The 22,957-nt window shown below is 34.8% G+C and overlaps 1 protein-coding gene across 4 annotated transcripts in view; it reads left to right on the plus strand.

Annotated features, from left to right (window-relative positions):
- Window positions 1-22,957, plus strand: part of LOC124639070 (cGMP-dependent protein kinase, isozyme 2 forms cD4/T1/T3A/T3B) — a 123,910-nt gene that overhangs the window by 74,345 nt on the left and 26,608 nt on the right. For 2 of the 4 annotated variants that reach the window (XM_047176292.1, XM_047176293.1), the window contains exon 3: window positions 6,327-6,493. In XM_047176292.1, the coding sequence (XP_047032248.1) occupies window positions 6,327-6,493 (167 nt within the window). Of the gene's footprint in view, window positions 1-2,389; window positions 2,966-6,326; window positions 6,494-17,645; window positions 17,797-20,717; window positions 22,560-22,957 lie in introns of those variants that run through there. The other 2 variants (XM_047176294.1, XM_047176291.1) reach the window with 2 other exon arrangements.

A 22,957-nucleotide genomic window follows, 5' to 3' on the forward strand; every position in this document is an offset into this window, starting at 1 on the left:
GGATTCTATCGTTCGTTTTGAAGGTCTAATATTATTTACCTCTCATATTTAGTCTTCTTAATTATCTTTATATAGTGACTTAAATTAAGTGTAATATCAGTATCGCTACACGATGAAGTTAGTGTTATTTTTAGTCCAAGGAAAACGCAAAATCGATGCGCTATATGTTTTGAATTAAATTATGTTTTTCCCGTTTCTAGTTTTATGTGTGGGCAGTGTTTATCATCTGTCAGTCAGAGAACCGAACCATTTGATTTCACATTAAGATATTTAATTTGATTAAGATGTATGAACAGTTTATTCATTACGTTGATGAGAATGTGTATCATGATGTAATTAAATGCGCAGCACACGTTTTGCTAAACGACCTGAAATATTACTTTATTTATCATTCAGTTAAGCTTTTACTAGTGATTGATGTTAAAATTCTTCGCCAAGAATGTTATAGGTAATTTATTTATGCGATGCTTTTGCAGAAAGATGTTCATGTATAAATCTTCGATCCAGGGTTACGTACTGATTTCCATACTGAAGATACTATAGGAATTATGTATCGAGATTCTATCTCGTTCAAAATATTATGCAACTGTGATCCAGAATTAGTGAATCATATTGAGCAGGTATAATAACAATTAATCTTAAAGATTACATTTATTAGCAGGTGTAGGTCTTCGTTCCACTTACGTTTGTGATAAGGGACGATTTAAATAAAGAGTTGTAGCAAAAATATTTATTGATATTAGGCTTAATGTGGCAGAACGCACTGGGCTTTCGTCCAAAATCAAAGAAAACGGGTCTAGGTCAACTTTTGTAGTACACAATTATAAACTGTCGCATGTTTACACAAACTATGCAGATACATACAATTGATGTGGGACAAGCAATGTAATTGATGATGATAGGTGATATCTTATCAAGCAATAAAGATGTTTTAAGTAATAATAGATAAATGACACATTGTTTTTAATGTCCAATTGAGTAAGGAATTTGGATTTCTTATTGATTCAAATTATAGAAATGATTTTGTTTTTGAAGTCGTCTTCTGACTTTGTTGAAGTTACACTTGGCAATAGAATATCAGTTGTTGCCAAGACCAAAAATGTTTCTAAAACATGTCTACCTACGTTCTTTAACCCCTAAATTTTGTCATTACTTCCGAATTCTTTGCTCAATGACGGAAACTTAAAATAGACTCATTCGTTCAATACACTTCAGGCAGTTTGATCGATGAGTTTTGGCAAAAAGTTGGTGCTCTAATAGGAGTATCACGTTAGTTCATATATGTAGCTATAATAATGTCATGGTCCAAATACTTCGTGTCAGCACTACCTGCCGTTGCATTGACCTTATCTGTACTTAGAAAGGCGTGATTATTTGTTCGACCTTTACCTACGAAAATATTCATGATATACCTACGCATAGCAACTGTTGCAACGCGACTTACTAGTACCTACTCATTGTATTGCACAACCATTTGGTCATTCAGGTGGTAATGATTATACAAACACAATGGCTGAGTGAGAAATGTCAGGCATTAGAATTAATAGATGCCCGAACACATGTCTAAACAACTTGTCAATATTTATTATGTGGTCGTGCAATTAGAGTAGATCAGTTATGAATAATAATAATAACTACTACGAGATTGATACTGTACGTAGAACTAATGATTTTTACTCAGAACAGGTATGAGTAGTATTTTGTGAAGTTTAAAGCCGTATAAATGAAATATGTACTTGTTCAGTCAAAACAATGTGCTATAAATTGTAGTGACATATCCATTAATGAAAATTGAATAAGCGTTGTAGCAGCTATCGTGAATACAAATAATACTTTTGTCCGGTATATGAAAATTAGAAACAATTACGCAACAAGGATGATTAAAATTCACGTCCACACCTCCAATTAATCTAAGTTGTTTTTTAAATAAATGTAACACTGAACATTCAAGGAGATAACACATATAATTAACAGAATTTCACTGCCCGCGGTGTCCTCGCCTGAAGCAGTGTTGTGGGTATCAATTTAGTCTTTATTCTTGAACTATGCTTATTAATCTGCACTATTAATCATGTTTAATGAAAACCAATTAAAGCTTAGAACTGGTTGACGGGCAGCGTGCACACTGAAACATATTTCACTATGTGTGGCGCAAGTCATTGAGCAGTTGACTCATCGACAGACTGACACACTTGGGGAACGGACAATCAGTCGTCATTACAATTTATATGGCAACGAGACGTCACTATTTATTGTTCTTGCTATAGTAGATTAATATTTGACACTGGCTAGCTAAAATATTTCCAAATATCGAATCCCTAAGCCGGATAGGCGGATTTACAAGTCGTAGATCAAGTACCTAAATTGTTTTATCTTTCCGATGATATAGGTATTGATAACACGCCAGCAAACGCAGTTAGACGATTCCGTTCTAAGAAACGTGATAGTAAACTTCGGATATTCGATAAAACGATAAAATGCGGAATTTAGTAAAGTAAAACTGTTAATAGTTTAGTGATAAATTGAGAAATAAGTGTTACAAAATGGCTCAAACTCACACGAAGCAATGTCAACTCGATCAAACATACAAACTGGAGAAGAAGTATTTGGAAATGAAACGGATGGTGATGGAAAAGACAGAAGAATTGAAACGAAGAGATAAAATAATAGCCTTGCTGGAACATGAGATCGATGAGAAAGATGGAACTATAAGATATCTCAAAAATGAAATAGACAAGTTCAGGCAAGTCGTGAAGCCTTTGACGAGACAGCTGATAGATAGTCGAAGGAATGGGTTGGAGAATGAGGAAGAATGCTTCGTGATGAAGACACCAGGTATCGAGAATACCAGAGTATACCATGTTGGTGAGCCGAGGCTGAAGAGAACGGCCATATCAGCAGAACCTCTTTCTTCATTAACACAGGGTTATGAAATGAAATTGGTGAAGATACCGAAAATTCAAAAGTGAGTATTAATACCTCGTGCAACGAAGTAATCGTTCTTTGGTGGTTTTCAATAGCAGCTTTTTGAAACGTAGCTTTCTATTGATTTTATTATTAGCCACTATCACTGTGACTAATATTTGCGATATATTTAATTAGTTTCAGATCAAGTAGTAAAAATAAAAATGCGATAATTTTTGCGTGCGTATGCGTTTGGAACATGAGTAGACAAAATACTGGGATAATTACATTTTCGCTGTTCATGATTGTTTGCATTTTCTTACAACTGATAACATGCTCTCAGAAGAACTTTTGTGCGTGTGAGTTACCTGTTGAATAAAAAGGAACAAAGTTCAAATTCCACATTGCCATTCACAAAGTCCATTGGAGATTACGAGTCCATATGGGTTGCAAAAAGTCACTTATTTAAATCTTTATGTAAATTTTTTAAATAGATAATATTAGCAAGTCATATAGGCACGCTGGAGATAGTCCTGTTTCAATATTTTTTGCATAATGCCTGCCGTGGAGGCGCTGTCACTAAGATCGATACAACTGATATAAACATTATTCACAACCTATAAGAAAGCAAAAAACTACTAGAATACGCTTACAGGTCAATCGCACTAACTACAGAATTCATTTACATTCAACTTTGTAAGTCTATGTCTCATGGTTTTATTCAAAACGTTTTAACAATAAGTTTCCTATAACGGCGTACGTTGTTCTTTTGCGGGAAAATTGACGTTTGGAACTAAGCATTAATGACCCTATCTAAGGAAAAATATTGAGCTTGAGTTCATGTATTACTGAATTTTGTGAACTTGGTAATGTTCATTTGGAGCATCGAAAAATACTAGCAGCTACCGAGCATTTCCAAAAAACAAAAAGCCCATAAAAATATCGTGAAAATGATACTTAGTACGTTCTCTTTAGTTATTGATTTTATGAGATCATAAAATGATCATTTTATAAATCGTTGAGAGCCAAATTCGTGATTATTTGGGTTTGCAAGTGTTACAAAAACATCGTTTAGAGACACATCATTATTATTTTTAGGCTTTAAACAATCTAACAATGTTGTCTTTTGAATACTAATCAACTTCATGTTTTCTTTTGCAAATATATTATATTTGCTTTCTTAATTCAAGTCACTTTATTGGTCACGAATAAGTACTTAACGAGTGTGTCTAAACATCAATGTTTCTTCATCTCACCATCCTCTCACGTTTTGTGTCGACAAATCTCATTTGTCTTACTAACAACCGTGACTTTGTGACCCAACCTAGCTTTAGTATTATCTGCATCTACTTCAAACATTTCAGCGTTCTTTTTCTGTCTAGTTCTTAGAAAACCTCCATTGTATCTATAAGTAGGAAGTGCATAAATCCGAAGCTTCGTAAAATTGTTTATTGATTTATGAATACAGAAGCTTTTTCAGTAGAATCCATTGCAAACAGTGCTTCAAACCAATGATGTGCAGGCGATTATTTTGTCGTGCTTATCGATACTTAACGTCATCGATCAATCACTCAAGGCATTGATTGAATTTCTTCTCAGTACAGGCATCGCAAGGCACCGTGGCGAGGTCGCCCTGTGTTAGCTCGAGTGCCTTCGGTGATCCCATTTGGTATAATTACGTTCGAACTTTATGTGACAACTGTCCTCGCCGACGGCTCACTCAATATTAGATCTTTTGAGAGTAATTTACGAGTGCCTGGTTTGCATTTCGGGTATGCAAGTGCTGCTAGCGAGTTGAAATTATGTTCGCGTTTCGCAAACTGATTGTTGATCTAAAGTGGATGGAGGCGTTTCGTCAGAAGTTTCTATACTTAGGTTTCCAGTAAGTCGTAAAGTTGTGCGTGATAAGACTGTTATAACTCTAACTATATTTAAAGTCTTGGTCGTTTCTTGCCTTGTCACACACATGTTCCTTCCCAGATTTTAATCTCAATAATTTTCCATTTTAAATTCAATTTCCATCCCAATCACTTCAGCATACTTTTTCATAGTAGTGCATAAGACAGAGTCAGATTTACATTAATCTTAATACATATTAGAATTAGAATACTATTAGGTATACGGATATCATTGCCTCGGGGAAAGAATAATACTGGTAGTTGATAGTTCTGTCTGGAATAGGTAGTCGTAGATCGGCTGTACGCTAGTTGTCGGTAAGGCACAAGACACAAAGCTTTCCTTAAATGGAGCTTTATGAGCGATTAACCAGTTTATAGACAACCATTACAGCCATTGTTAGAACATTTCTATGGAATAATATAAGTATTGGATTTTTATTAGAATGAATGTGAATTTGTCTGTATTATTGAATATTTTCGGGAGATTCTGTTCTTTGACATAATTATAAATTCGGTAGAAAGATATCTTAATTTTGAAACACCTCTTGCCATCAATACTTATTATATTTTATAACTATGTTTTGAAAGAAATTGCCATTGCGATTTAAGGTCCATAATATTGCATCACTTTTACACTGTAGCACTACATGTAGGTAATTTTATATTTTTGCCGCAGTTGTAGTTCCTACCTATACCTGTAGGTTTTGGTAAATACATATGAAACCATTGGGTAAGTCCCCTAATCCGTTATCCACAAATGAACCTGGGAAATTCGTGCTACTTTCACAGTTGTTTTATCAACAGAATATACTATAATTATCTATTGCATAACGTGTTTGAACCGATTACGATTGTCTGACCAACAACTAGATAAACGTGATGTCTGTACCTACCTTATTGTTGAATCGACATAAGCTTATCCTTTTTACCTAAATATTAAGTAGCTATTATGGAATATGAAATGGACTACACTAGAAACTTATACCTTGTCCATACACATTGGCTATAATCTATCTAGGTGGAAGTATTTACCTCAATATTCGGGTGAGGCCGCGGGATCCAATGAGTCTGATATAAATGTAAAGAGAATATTAAAAGGCAAATTATAATGGAAGTGGCTTTCAGCGTGCCTATTATAAACAATGATAATTTACGTCCTTCCTTCCTAGTGTAGCATTATACTTAGTTTCATGATAGACTAGCCTAGCTATGGTTTATGACACTAATTTTCTATAATAATTTAAAGGTTATTATCATTAAAGTTGATAGGGCACTTATTGAAATCGCCTTGTACAAAGGCACGGGAAGTTGTTTTCTTTTATAAAATGGGTGTAATGTTATATGAAATTGATATAGGTGGAACCTATTGTTTAAGTTGCGTTTGCAGCATTGTTAAATATCCAGTTTTATCTAATTCGCCGATTTTTTTTTAATTACTTTGTTCAATATTCGTCCACAAAAATAATTTAATATTCATTTATTTTGGAATATGTAATCTACAAAGATTTTATTTTTAATTTACAGATCGCGGGAACTGATCAAAGGTGCAATACTGGACAATGACTTCATGAAGAATCTTGAAATGACGCAGATCCGCGAAATCGTGGACTGCATGTACCCCGTCGAATATGCAGCCGGCAGCCTTATCATCAAGGAAGGAGATGTTGGCAGCATCGTATACGTTATGGAAGGTATGTCTATATTTTTATCATTTGCTTAAAACACGAAGAAAACAATGAGCAATAGGCATGATGACAGTAATCAAAAATCATTAAAATAATATATTTATTAAATTAAACTTGAAGCTTGGAATATAAAACGCGCATTGTTTTCTTTATTAATAATGTGATTAATATGTATTTTTATAAAATAAAATTACGAAATAAGGCAATCCGCCATGATATCTTGAACACCAATCAGAGCTCGTGACGTCATTTCTCAAAACAACTCGCGCGAAAGCGCGCGAACGTCACATTTCGTTATTGTGAACTTCCACTGCGATCTTTGTTTTTAATTAATTAATTGTTTATAACACGAGTTATGGAGCCCGGATTTATCAAGGCAAACAGCGCTAATTTGCCTAGAATTGATATCATAATGCTGGGAAAGTTTTTGGCATCAAATCAAGATTTTTGTTCAGCTGAATTTAGAAATGTAAAAACTTCCATGTATACTAGTATACTAGTATACTAGTATACTAGTTTAATTAAAACACAATGAGAGATGAAACCTAACCTCGAAATAGTTATTTACATTATAAACTATGCTAGAATCTAGAGAACTACGTAATAACTTACATCAAAGTGATCTTCACAAAAATAAAGTTGTACCCTGGGCAATATTGCTTTTGAATCTCGCCTTGCAAGTTTAAGCCACTTGTTTCGTATTTTTTTATTGTGAGGAACGTACACAAATAACTTATCAGGAGTTGTTTTGGATGTGTTCTTACTTGGTCCCCCAGTGACCCCACAACACCTATGCACTTTCGAATTCATATTTATATACACAAAAAACTTAATTATTGCACGAGCGTTGTTTACTTGCGTCTTGTAATTTCAGTCGTGACGTCACAAGTGACACCATGACACTGACAAGCGTTTTCGCGCCGGATTCAAAGTGGACAGAGAAAAATGCAATTATTTGATAAAAAATCTTCGCATTTTCTTAAAATTAATAATTTTTCATATAAAATAGACGTATACCTACATCATACAAAGGAATTTAAAAATTTGTCATCATGCCTATTGTAGTACTATCATATTTAAAATACTTGTTACGCCATCTAGTATGCAATAGTAGAAACTAAATGCTTACTACCATCTAGCGATGAATAGCAGAAGCAGTAAAACAACCATGCTTTAGCTAGTTCAGGTGTTAAACCACAGATGGCGCGCTTTGGTTAGTTCTTTACTGTATCGATAGATGGCAGTACGGGTAGGTTAAGGGAGTTTAGTGTTCCTATTCCATAATAGATGGCGTTTCGAAAGGATGTTTGTCGAAAAATAAAATAATCTAATATTTCTTAAAATTGTATTTTTAAGTTTGTATTATCAATATGAATGACTTTTTATTTGGTAGAAATTGAAGCTCTCTTAGTAAAGATTCAAAGTTACTTATTTTTCAAAGCCTTCGCCAGACAAAATAGGTACGTACCTACCTATAGGATGAATACGAACATAAACTTTCCACCGTGAGAAAATAGACAGGCAGGTAGCTTTATAATATACCTGCTTACGAGGTCTGGCAGTCGCTGGCTCTTACTAATTTCCCATATTATTTCATAACCAATATCAATGGTCTTCCATGTTATATCTACTTATTTCTAACATTTTTCTCTCGTCGTCGTCGTACATCAACGAAATCGATTTCCACTGACACACTATTCTACAAGCAGTTTTCCTTTGCATGTGTCTAATTCACTTAAACATCCTTCGTAAACACACATATATCCGGCGAAATCAGCTAACCAGCAGCCTTACCTAGTGTTTAGAAAGAAACGTAGTCATATTCGTCTTGCTATGCTCAGGTGAAGTATACTTTCCCTAAGCGAGAAAGCGGAAAAGCAGCTAGCGTCGCACCTGCCAGTTTTCCTGCCTAATAGCTTACTGCATGCCTACTTCTGTACAACAGGATACAAAAACTAGACATGTTCGTGTTACTATAGTCTCAGGTTTCTCTGTGTTTCTAGACATGACATCATCGGACTTAATTATTTTTCTCTCTAACATATTGGCAGCGTTTTAAATGTCTCGGTGGCAATTTTTTTTGGATGCTAAGGAAAATAGATAAGTCGCAAATCGTGTTGTGAAATGAGGAAACTAATAGTAACCTTGAACTTTTATTAATCCCCCAGAATAGTTTTTCTATCTACCACAATTTTGAGACGTATCTAAGTATATACATTTTAAAGTCAATTTAAGCCAAGGCTTTCGATATTTTAAATATAAACTTTACTCCCTAAAATACTTACTACGGTTCTCAATTCGGACGATTTTATATATTTTAAATGTTTTTTATGTAACACATAATCATTCCGTTAAGTAGATATGGTACTTAAGTTCCTAAGTAATATTATACTTACTTCTATACTATTTCAAGCAAATTTTTACCACTGAATATTTCAGTTACCCAATAAAAACTCATAAGAACCATACAAAATTGCATCGAGCTCAGTTTTTTCGTCACATAAATGGTTTTGCTACGTCATGTCACGCCGTTGGCGGTCAAACGGTTCACTTTATATCTGCGAACAGGATCTTAGAACGGTTCAAACAAAAATATATGTATATCTAAATATAATGTAATTTTAACCTTGCATACCCACTTATATATCTTTAAGTAATTGTATAGCTTAATATTAGCAACCTCGAAATGTTATAATGAAGTTTAAGTATCAAGTATATAACGATCTCACAATTAAATACATAAAGAATTTGTAACATTACATTTTATGTAATCGGTGCGGTATATAAGCATTTTTATTACGGTATTGTTGTCTGAATTTTGTGTTCACTTAGATTCGAAATGGAACCTACCTTGTTTTATGCTCTTAAAAAATGAAAGATAGTTTTAGTTGAAAAGCGGTCAAGCGCCAATTATTTAGTCCTTCCTTTGACACTCCACATTGAGTTACCAGACACAAGTTGTGACTGGTAACCCAATGTGGAGTGATGGAATACTTGTGACCCACAAGTATTTTTTTAGAAAAGACGCAAGTTTGAAACTAGCTGCTATCTATAACTTCACTATGTTAATACCAAGAGCTTGTTTTTCAACAAATCTACGGAAAATTCCGGGGTCACAGACTAGCCGAATTAATATTATGTTGGCAATTACGTTACACACATTAAATACATAATACTCGTATGTACTTTGTGCTCAAAATGTGTAACTGTACTTACGTAATATCACATTTATGATGTAGCAACTGTAATTACATGAGAACATGACTATATTTTCCCGTTGGGCTACGCAGATTGTAACTACTAGGTAATATTTTAAAGCTAAAGAGTTTGTTTGTTCGGTTGAACAAGCTAGTAAAAAACTTCTTTCAGTATTAAACCAGTCATATATCTAGAAAGTCTATAGGATACTTTTCCGAGTGCAGTACTTACTTTTCACGGGACATGGCAAGGCAGACGTAGGCAGAGGCTGTGTCTTCAAGACCTAACATTTATTTTGTCACTGTTGTGAAAAAGCTCAGTAATGTCAACTAGACACACGTTCAGAATTTAAGCTGCTACCGGAAAACTCCTGAAGAAAAATGTGAAATAAATAGTTATGTTTTGGTCGATCGGTATTGAACCACGAGGTTTTGCCTACAATTGCAAGCCCAAATAAAAAAATCATAATACCTTTTACTTATTTATCATAAAACGTGATATAAATAGGCTCACAAAAAACGCTTGAGTAACTCACAATAAAGTTTTTTAACACTCAATTTAAATACTCGCAAAAAATGTTTTGTCCAAATAAATGTGTCTCGTTTCTATGACTCAGTGAAACTTAATAAATAGGACTTTAAAGGTCAAATCAATGAGGGCATGCTGTTCATATAAACAAAGTTTACTATAGTTAGAAATATTGTTAGCCTATTATAGTAAAATCCGGCCAAGTCCGAGTAGGACTTAGGAAGGGTCCGTACACTTATCTATTCTATAAAACTGTAAAAAGCAATGGCCTATTTGGACACAAACATCAACCACTAGAATGCAGACGGACAGCAAAGTCTTAGTATAAGGTCCCGATTTATATTTTGGTCACTGAGCTCTAAAAAATAAAAAAAATCAAGAATGTTTCGGTAGACAAAATAATTTTGATCCCTTAAGGAAAATCGAACATTCGAGTACGCATCAAATAAAGTTACATAAGAACTATACCAACAGGACATCTACTTGCATTATGTATGCAGGCTGCTGATATACGTTCCAAGCAACGCATCGATAAGCACTCACGCAATACAATATCGATTTGACGCAAAAACATAATTATTTGTCTTCTACATCAATACACGAGAAACGATACTGATGAGAATATTGACGTATGTTAAATGAAGACCTAGCTATGCCCCGCAGTTTGGTCCCAAAACAATCCCCTTCTTTTCATGCCTGAATATAAGTGAGCTCTTCAAACTTTTATCTCAATTGGTTGTCTTTTTACTGTTTAAGAATGAAATACAAACATACTCACATACACACTTGAAAGAACCCGCACACTACTGAATAAGCAGTCGGCCGATTCTCGGCCCGGGGTTGGCGATGGTTGGATCTGTTTTTAAAGAAAACCTTGAATCCAATCTAAGTTTTCAGTCGGTCTGATGCCGACTAAATATTTTATTGTTGTAATGTGCATTCTACCATTCATCTTCTTACTGATTTATGAGCCCAAAAAACTATCGGCCGACTAAAAGTTTGCTGTGTGCGGGTCCTCATAAGTAACTTACCTATTTTGCAGTTAGGATAATCTAAATCAAATAGAAAAGCTTTCAAAGATCGTTCAACCGTTTACTGACTGCTGTGAGGTAAACATCTTTCAATAAGTTTAAATCATTTTCTAAATGGTACTTAGACTTTTGCGGTTTTAGGGAAAGTGTGAGTACCTTGGCTCTTTTACCAGCATTTGTAATAGGAGGTGGTATTTGTCAAATTGGCTAAGGCCTTCTTTAAGACTAGCTGCCGCCTGCAGTTTCACCCGTGTCCCAACGGAACTACTTCCCGCATAAGGTTAAAAAGTAGCTTTTATGTTAGTCTTGTGGTTAAGGAATATAAATTCCAAGTTTCGTCAAAATCCATCCAGAAGTTTTAGCGTGAAAGGATGACTAATGCACACACATACATTCATCTTCACAAACTTTCCTATTTACCTCTATAAAAGTAGCATAGTGCCAGAAAACTTAGAGACTCGATATTTGGCCCTACCCTGGAATGAAGTCTATTTCACTTTGGAATGATGCTCTTTCTCATAGTGAAAGGTTTTATGGAATTGGTCCAATCGGACTTTTTCTACTACTTATTAACCGCCAAAACTTTACCCTTTAATCATACAAGTAATTTATTACACTGTGTTAATTTACATTATGATATTACGAAAGAGCAATTTATTTAATAATCTAGTATTAAAATACATTCGAATAACTAAGCGTTTTAAGTTTTTACCTATAATTATGTACATATTTACAAACCCTGACATTATAAATGATTTAGGTACATGACAAAATAAGATTAACACTAATTTTGTAGTCAATTTTATCTAAAATGTTAGTCGTTATTGAATGTCAAAGGAAACAAGGTAAACTTATGAGGATATTTAATATTAATTTATAAATATTCATTCGACTTGAAGTAATGAATGTCATTGACGTAACAATTCTGTAATAATTTAGCAAGTTTTATAATTTTTACTAGGAAGGCTAATATTATAAATATTATTTCTATAAATAACAAACCATAATACCAATGTCCATGTATTAATTAGTATTTTAATGCAGATATATAAGAAGTAAACAAACCGCAAAAAAGGCTTCGGAAAAACCAAACAATTATAAAAATAAACTGCCACCATTCTTGGAAATTGCAACAAAAATAGATTTCGCAGAACGGAAACTAGTTAAAACTGAGCAAAAAAAATCGAACTATTACTAGTGTTGTTACTATTACGAAATGTACAAAAAGTTTCTGACTACATTGTACGGACAATGCGTGATCGGTTCGCGGCCTTGGGAGGCGGAGATCGACATTCGAGACCTTGCGTACTTTTTGTTGGACATAATGGGTGACGTTGAACGGCCCCCGGCTACTAGTCATGTTCTAAGTGAAAGTAAAGATCACCCGTGTGTAATTTGCTGTACGATGTTGATAGACTTCGGTGATCGTGGAATTGTAGGGTGTATTGTAGCCAGTGTAGCGTTAGACAGCACTTCAACTGCAGTTTCATAACGATTTCCAAAGTTGATGATTGGAAACTGCATTTCCAGTACACGTAATAGACTATAATAGCTACAGAAATATGATTTTAAATAAAATTGCTCTTATTGTAAGTACCGCATAGCACACAGATGAATATAATGATAAAGGAACATTAAATAAAGAAAATAATAATACATATGATACGACAAAAGATATGCCAGCCCTGAATTAAAGAGCAAGTAATGTCTATGATTTACCATAATAGCGGTAGCAAGACTAAGCAAGTATTTGTAGACTAGTTCCTGTATCATGTTTAATGAAGTTGTATATTGTAAAGTGTAACAAAAGCTATTGAAAACATTGCTAACAATAACAATCTTGTAGGTGGTAATAAAGAAATTGTTACCACTGATGAAGCTCTATAAACTATCAAGATCATCAATCCAAGTATGAACAGACGCATATCCGATGTTAATAAAAATATTTATAAGAAAATTAAACATCACAGACTATTGTGTTCCGTCGTTGATTGATTTACCGAAGAGAATAATAGACATTGTTAAAAAAATATTTGATTCAGTGAGATTCTTCGAGATCGACATCAGCTATAGCTGGATTGATGACGTTTATAATAATGACAAAATGTGTCATATTTAGAGGTATAATTTATGGAGTCCATATAATTTTCTTCATTGTATGACGGACAAGCTAGAATTTTTTATGTTTCACAAAACTTCAAAAGAGTATCTTGATGTAAATACGCTACGTGCTTACCTAGCATATGCTATAAAGATCAAGCACGTTTGATGTTACACCACCCTTTTTATCCTTGAACAATTGCGTACAAAGGTATGCAGCTGGCCTATTCTTCTTATTTATTTTACTCGTTTTAGTTTGTCTATTATTTACTTACTAGTATTCAGACGTATCACTTGCTTCATGTATTACATGATTATTATTTTTATAAGGACCCTGTTCCAATTCATTGCACCTTTTATCATCTTGATCCAATTATTTTTATATTACTCACGACATGACATTTACAACCTCTGATATTATCATCAACTAATGAGTGTTGTGTAAATACATCTTAAATAATTACGCCACAGTTTTTGGACTGATAACAGACCATCTGACCTGTATTATCTAGTTCATGAATGTTATCAAGCCATTCCGTGTCTTGACTTATCATGTTCTAAAATTATGTTAGCCAAGTGGCCAAGTGTTCAAAGCGACTACAAAATTTAGAGAAAATATGTTAAAAAGTTTAGAGTGCGTAATTGCAGCATTACGAAATTATAATCTTTTACCAACAAATTGCAGTTACGTCTATTAGAAAGGGAGATTAGGAAACGTAAGAATTGAGTATAATTTGTATTCTATGACAAAAATGGACATTAATTTCGAAATGAACGCTGCAGCATTTTTAGATAACAACAGTATTTTTATTAGTATTTTAAAATAAAGACTAATTTATTAACCATTTAAATTATTTAGGTATCTAGTCATCGAAGTCAAGATACATAAGATACAACGCAATAAAATGTCCTCTAACGTCTGGAAATAATATGAATAGGATAATATTTTGGATCATGGCGTTGATCACTATTTAATCTGACCATCTATCTACCACAAATCACTTCTTTGAAATATCATCCTTGTTTCGTCCACTGGCAATCGCAAATGTACTTATATTGAGTGCGTATAAAATTGTACATATTCCGAAATTTTACGACACTAGTCGCATCAAAGTGACGCAACAAGCAATTTTCCTTTAAGTTCCACTCGCTTAGGCCTGGTCGTTGGCCAACCCGACCTTAATGTCTCGAAACATTTGAGAGTATTGTGCGAATTGCCTTAGAATCACGCACGAAGTAATACTAACCCTCCATTACATGTGACAAATTATCTGTTTGATTATTCCGTGAAGCAACGCTTGAAATGCCGAATGTGGGATTTTGCAACACATTTGCAACAACGTTGCATGCGAAAGTCTGGTCTGTTTCAGGATATTTATTACCTTGTGTAATAACAAAGACCCTGACTTCTTCATTCAAGATTAATACAAAAGTTGTCACTACGCAGGTATTTATATTTTTTGATGAAACAGCTTTCTTAAGAAGTATGCGTGCCATGTGGTTTCGATATCATTTTGAGCCTATCAAATCTCGATCAGATTGTTTTAGTTACTCCCCAAAACTTTCAACACAGTATCTGTACGTTAAATGGCTTAAAGAATGTTAATTTTCTTCTTGACTATGGAGATTTTCCCCTTTCTTGTTCCAGCGATAAGATCATCATTTTTCTTTGAGCAAGAAGTGCATGAGGTCTAGTTATTTGTCCAACGCATGCATTCTTCATGGGTGACCATCCGTATCAGACGATTTCTCTTAACGATCTGAATAATTCTCGTTTTAAACATTTTGCTTTGGCTCGTTATTGTGACCTGATTCCTATATTGGCTCCATTAAAACTTGTTACAACTGTCCTTTGTTACTTAACACTTAATTTTCTTGCATAACAAGTTCAATTTGGTAAAGATATGCATTACGATTTGTTTGTGTCCGGTTTGGTTGATTTTGTTCGCATTAATTATTATGTATCTAGGAAGTGCTCCGAATAAAAAGTTTGTAAAGTTTTTTACCATGCTCGCATTTATTTGTTAATGCATAGGAAAGTAAAAAGGAAGCCAAACACTAAATAAATCACAGACCGTGGGATAGCTATTCCACTAAAGGAGATATGCTATTATTGCCATTCCTAGAACATATCTATGTTATTACTGCAGTACAGAATGTCAAACATTACACCGTAAATACTCCATAGATACTCAGAGTAAAAAATGTGAACGTATTCATTGAGTTGTCCATAAGGACGCCCTTTCAAGTAATATACGGGTCGATGACGTCATTCATTGAAAGTACATTATATTTAAACGAGGGGAAAGAACGACTGCATGCCTGTCTTCATTGTTCAATTAGACAAGGCAACAAATGGTGGTATTACTACGAGCTTCTTTCTATTAACTCGTTCCATTTGGACGGTTGTAAATGAACAAGAGAACAACTGTGCCTGCACTGAGCACTGGAATGGAATTTCCTTTGAAATTAACACAGAATTCTGGGAAATGGTAGAGGGATGTTTGTTTAGATAGGAATATGAGACACTAAGTCTGGGGTTTTTGATGAGGATGCGGGAATCCCTGGAGATAAAATTTTCCTCCGAAATAAACTATAGGTAGATAATGGCGCTCTCAGTTGAGAGCAATAAACTATCAGCCGTAGTATTATACCGAAGTATAAGGGTAATAGCAGCAAATAAAAGTGAATCTATAACATTATTCCCAGCCCACAGCCTTGACCGTACAATAATTGCGTCACAAATGAAATCCGACTGAACATCTTCGCGATTAGCATTTCTACTTTTACTTGAACTTTCGATTCGACGATGTCGACCATAATTGCATGGTGTTTTACCATCCATAATAAAATTCTGTAACACATATTAAAATTTTCTTATAAGGAAAGTTAACGATAAATAAACTATAAGGTACAAAACAAACAGAGTAGAGTAGACAAATTATAATCCGAGTCCTAATTTATAACTTCGACACGTCTTGTAGAACGAGTTTTATGATCACGAATTCACATGTATTATACTTTTATGATGATATCTCTGAGATGTCCAACGGAGCGGTTATGTTCTGCACCCATTACTGCACGTTATACCGAGAAAATTTAACTGTAGAATTCATTTCTTTATGAAATATTGTTCTTCTGAAATCTTAGATCATAATAACCGGTTTTAGGACGGGTTACGTGATTTATTTCAAGTGATAACTTTCCTCTTACTGTAATTCTTGTCGGCGAAAATGTTTGAGGAGGTAAGTTCCAAAAATGTCTTAAGTTTCCTTACATTGCAAAATTTTTATGCAGCCTCACGCTTCGTTGGCTGCTATCAATAGCATTAGTAATTGCAAATTTTCCCTGTTTGTTTCACCAATTTATTCCATTAACCGCTTTCTTTTCGATTTTATTTACTTTGCTCTTGATATTGATAATTTTCTTTTTTATTGGACAATTGCTTCGAGGTGATATTGTTTTATAATCGTTTTGCTTTTATTAGTCTCGCTATGAAGGTTATTTCATTTTTACGCTTCGGAAAAGACCACAGCAATATTTCAAATAGGAAAAACTTCAATGATTTTACAGACTTTCAGAGAGTTTTGAAGTACTTGACATTATGTATTTTTTCTTTCATTTAAATCCATCTTTACGAATGCCTTTTCAATATAACTCTGCTCCAAAACGTAATGAATGTTTTGTTATTTTAGACTCCTAAAATAGACTAATGACTTTTTCAAAGTGTCTGAAGGTTGTACCTCTAAAGTGAATAAAATTTGATAGTTATCCGGTCAAGGGTAGTGCCTTGCATACCTATTTACCTTGTTCTTTTCACACATGAATTACATTTACAGTTGATTATAATAAAACTTCAAAATATTATAACGTACATAATATGGTAACTCCTTAGTGAAGCTTGTTCAGTATGATGTAAATCTGTGTCAACATCTGGAATGTCATAAGTCCTTTTATCAGCATTATGATTGCTTACATCAATGATTGTTCTACTGTTTTAACAAGTGGTCGTGGAGTACACAAAACCACGTGTTGTTTTTATTTTAAATTTAAAACGTATGTTCATCATAATGGGGACCTCTTTTTTAGTCGTAGCTTACTGCTCTACAGTATCTCTAGGATCAAAATTAAAAGGTTCACCACCTCGTCCACCTTTTGTGAGCTTGGAGCTTTTATTATTCAGGTAAGTATATGTTTTGTCTCTGTCTGACGTATATCTGTCCCGCCTGCACGCGCCGTCAGCTGGCTGCGTTTGCGCAGGAGTTGATCGGATCGGAGTAGAGCAGTAAGCGGAGCGGCGCTGACGTGATTGGTCGCCGTGTCCCCAATGTCTCGCGTTCCGAATTTAAAATAGTCGCGATCGACTTCACTGTGTGACAAGCGATGTGTTTTGTTTATTAGTTTTTGTTTCTCAATTAAACTGAATTGAAGAGACTATTCCATTAAACTATGGTAAATAGTGTAATGTGCTATTGTGTTTGAATAAAATGTGTTTTCGCGGGACATGCAGCTGCCATTGCATTGGAGAGATTAAGGCGGATAACACAAATCCGTGCACCGAAATGGATTAAAAATTAACATGTTACTCACTTAATGCTGCAGCAAAATGTTTAAATATATTTTAGGGGTATTTCGAAAAAGAAGTTGAAAACGATGAAGTCATTGGATTTTATGAGCTAAAAATTATTTATATGAACACCTTGTCCTTTAGTCCGATTCACGATTTGAAAGTAACATTTCGGAGGCTCTCATGCACTACAAGGTTATTGCAAGCCTCTCGTATTTGCGTGCACTACCCGTGTGGCGTGAAAGTATTTTGGAGCGTTGTCTTCACAGTGAAGATATTTTAGCATATTAATGTCTGAGCCTCGAGCTTTCTATGCCTGTGTTCGGCCAAGCAGTATGACATCATTGCCTTGTTAGACCTCGTCTTGTTTAACGATATCAGCAACATTGAATATTAATTCATTTTGCAGTTGTCCCTGCTGGATACTAAGTATACCTAAATTTTGTGAATCAAATCAATCAAGTACCGGTTTCATAATTAATGAACCTACGTATTGCAAATGTTGCAGTACGAATCAGTTTACGCCTCGTTAATTTATTGAAATCATTGCGCTTGCTAACACACTTTGGAACTAGTATGTCGGGTAATATAATCGATTGGATATGAATGTATGAACCATTGTCACGTTTTTGTATTCAAACAAAGATTAGAAAGTTAAATACATTGATGGTATCATACATACCATACTATATACTACACAGGATTGTCTCCGTTGCGTGTTAACAATACTGCACATACATAATATGATGTTATCATAATAATAACTTTTCCTATTATTAAAATTATCACCAGACCGTAGAAAGCGTTGGTAGCAGTGCAGAAATTTCGAAATAAAACGTCAAGTGATCATCACTACAACACATCAACACAGGGTTATTTTACGACATAATAATAATTGTTTCACTAATAAATTGCAAGGCACGGTTTATGGAATAGACTGTGTTAAAACATGTTCTAGTTTTTGTTATAATCCAGATTATCCTCATGGAACAGTATTCTGTGAATGACAATGAAAATATTGAAGTCACTTCAAAAGGAGAAAGGGCTACCATTGTTTATGATTCGTGTAACTTACCGTTAGTTCTAAATAAATTCAGCGCGTGCTATTTGCGTATCTGACTAATATATTGTAATTCTATCAATGACTTGTACTCCATTGATGAGTCAACGGTTTTTACTACTTTCGATGTACTTATTGCTAGTAGTACAGCAAAATTCATAGCATAACTTAAAAATGATGAGTCATTTGCCTTGTTTTGACTATTATCTATTGTTTTTGTTGTGGTAGATAGTAAGAATTTAATTGCTGAGTATGATAATGGAATTTTCTTTATCTTCATATGAAGATTCTCTATACAGGCCACTTTTACGACTTATGGTCACAGTCAGTTAATGGTGAATAAGAACAATAGTAGAAATACTTCCTCAACGCACGTTCAATTCCTAGGAATGCATTTATTCTAGCTATAATAACATCCATATGATTTTCTACGATAAAATCACCCATATTAAACTTGACACATAAATATCGAAACATAAAAAAACTAAAAATTTTAAAGAAATAACCATTATGAAGGCAATGGCTGTCACATTTACTCTAGTATTTGATCTATTATTGGAAAATTATTTAACCATGCGTTGGCCACAATTTCTCAAGTTCCTGGATATGTTTCTCACGTATCATCGCTGACCAGCCGACTGGATATGTGGACCAATGAACTTGTTTCAACTCGTCTATCGGTTGATGTCTTAGAAATCGTTTCCTACTAACTCGATCAGGCGTTTAATGATTGCTGCTAATTTGTTACTATATTACAAGTAGTGTTTGTTATTGTTTTCTTCGCCTACATTGTTTTTGTTTTCTTTATCTTAATATGATAATTAGTTATTTAGTTCATGGCTGACTTTCAATGCGTTATCTGGATTGACATCTGCTTTAAGTTTGTATTCGTTTCGCAGTGAAAGTGCGACATTATTAAAAACAATAAACGGGCCGTATGTTGCAGTTGTATCGTCAGCTGCTACTCGCACTCGTCAGTCCCCATTATCTAATTATTACGTAATGTGATTCCATTTGCATTCGCCTTATGGGCTCTTGACGCCCAGTTAGCACTTCCTCGTTGTTGATGTATTGGGCTAAACTGCTTCTTGTGAAATGGCCGTGCTTGCCTCCCGTGACGCGTCCGCTGTTGCGAAGTTTACTGTTTGAGGTTTTTTGTCACACTTACGTATTGTTGCAGCGTCTTGAAGGTCACTCAGTATGGACTGTTCACGTAAAATTGTAGATGTACTATAAATTAGTTGAATGAAGTTTAAGTATACGTCGTGGATACAGGTACAGATGCGATGATGATGCAAGTTTCCTTTTATAGTATTAAGCACAGGGAGCATTAACACTTAAAATATTACTGCTTGGTATTACAATTTATGTAGGTTCGAGGTTCTGAAATATTAAAAGAAAAGCAAACTCTATTTTTATACTAGATCACAAAAAGTATTAGACAAAGTTCTTTCTCGTGTTGGGTACTTCGTTAGCAATGCGGTTAACGTGTGCAGCTGTCGAGAAGGTGCACTCGCTTTGTATCTCAAGTAAAAATAATAGAGTTTCTAGACACGGATAAGTATAATAGTGGTTGCAAAATCGCTCCATTGTTATACATTAATCAATCGAATGCGCCATTCTTAACGCAATCATTTAGTAGGTAAATTGAGAAATGTTTGCTCCGCCGATTAATTTTACATGACTAAAATTATACCCAATGATATATTAAAATTTTGCTGCAGCATTAAATATGAACTTCCACAGATTGACTTGAGTAATTGATGTTCCTGATTATTATAAACTAACAAAAACAGCTAGTGCGTTAATCTCCCGTCTAATGACGTCCGACCGTCGTAACCTTTAACAACTGCTCGATAACATACATCCAACGGGAAAATGGAATTAATATTATCAAGTACGACTCCTGACTCACAAATGTTTTGTGTACACAATGATGTAAATAAAGCGATCCTAAGAAATTCGACGACATTATGAAAATCAAGCATTATCCAGGAAAAGCGGTCATGGAGGACCCGTGGCTGTCCATTACGGACAGGACTATGGACCTTGTGTACGCGGCGAACTGGGTCGGTGCAAAGAATCTCAGCTCTTACAATGAAAACGACGACCATTCAAACAGTGTTAAATTCAATTCAATATCGAGAAGCAAATCGTGCAGAGACGTTGGTCGTACTAGCGACAAAGATTACGATAGCAAAACATATTCATTGGAAGATAATGAATATAGTTACTCTAATGATGTTCCTAACGAAAATATATCTCAATTAGCTAAATATCAACAAAACATAGAGGAAAAAGCGAGAGCAAATAATAATCTTCTCGCACAGAATAAATTGAAACATAGTTATAGTTTTAAAGATATGCCAAATGGATATAGACCATCTACATTAAGAAGAGTTAAACGTAGAAATTTTACTGAATGGGATATCGAATCTTTCGGTTCGAATAGCAAACAGCCCCCTGTGCCGCCGCAACGTAAGGATTCGTTAAAGTATGCACACCGGCAAAGAAAAGCTGACTCTAAAAAAAGTTATTATCCGTTACCTGATCCTGGAGCGGTACCACCTGACCCCTCGTCTGAATCATATTATGAGTACTATTCCAGAGTAAGTCAGCAAAATAATGACACAGACAGTGATAAGATAAAACAGATGCAGAAGGACACCAAAAAAGATAAAAATACTCACAGCGAGCCAATAAAACAAAATGGAAATACTATGTATCAGTTAATCAACTCTATGGCCACTTTGGACTTGAGTCCAATAAAGTCCAGGAACGGAAAACAGAACCTCGATTTAGATTGCGAAGCGGAAGATTTGGGTTTGTACATGCAGCCTATTAACCAGTCGCTATCAACATGCGATCAACTTCCTAAGCACATAACGCAACCGGCGAACGAACGAAACGGACGCATTGAAGATAATAAGCCTAGCTTTCGTTCTAAATCTTTGAGAGTAAAAAGCGAAGGAAGAGCGCCCCTCAGAGCTTATCTCGATGCGGTGCAGCCTGACGAGAGTTATAATGGAGTCACTGTCACTCAACCGAAAAGAAATCTGTCACCGAGCGAACAGCTGACGTTAATGCAGTACGAAATGTTCAACGGAAGCCAAAATAAACCCGCCCCGCCGATTACTAATGGGTTACACTCTACTGATCTGAGTAAAGAAAGTGACCATCGGACTATAAACAGTGTTGCAAAACAAATCAAACGTGATAAGTATGGAAAGCTATACAATACAGTGAGAGTGAAAAGTGATGATAGGTATGAAAGGTACAATGACATTATGTCGTTTGGGACACAAAAAGATCGTATTAGTGAAGAACGTGTTCCAAATGTTAATGGTGTGTTTTCTAGAAGTGCAAAAAGCTCATCTAGTGGTTCGGACTCTGATTTCTCGATACCTAGGCCTAAGTTAATAGTGCCTGTGCATACTTACGGCACGAGAAAGAGGAGGACGGGTAATCTCTGCCAGCGTGACAGTACTGCTACTGAATCATCATTGGATGCGGGAATATTGTTGGACGTATCACGATTAGATCCTAACAATAAGTCCGTTGAGAAATACTCCCGAAATGGAGACTCAGGTAAATATTGATTCCCTATTAGAATTAGTACGCTTCTTTGTAGGATAAGGTTTTATGTAACTTTACTATCTGTCTACTATATAAACGGTTATCACAGCTGTTATCAGGAAGTTATTTTGATCTCTACTGATGTTGATCGATGTATGAACGTGTTTGGCGACGGGAAAATTTTGAGGTCTTACGGGTGACATTTCGATGACGTAACATGAACCGAGAAATGCCTACGCACATGACTCAGAGTTTCATCATAAGGATCTGTTACCTCCTTCTTTATATGCGCATTGTTTGGATTATTGGCTGTTACTTGTAAACAATATCTACTTACAACCAAAGAACTACGAACATCAGCACTATCATTTATGCAATTAATCACAACTGATTAAAAGTCATCTTCTCTG

This window comes from Helicoverpa zea, chromosome 18 (genome assembly GCF_022581195.2).
Source record: "Helicoverpa zea isolate HzStark_Cry1AcR chromosome 18, ilHelZeax1.1, whole genome shotgun sequence".
Classification (NCBI taxonomy): Eukaryota; Metazoa; Arthropoda; class Insecta; order Lepidoptera; family Noctuidae; genus Helicoverpa; species Helicoverpa zea.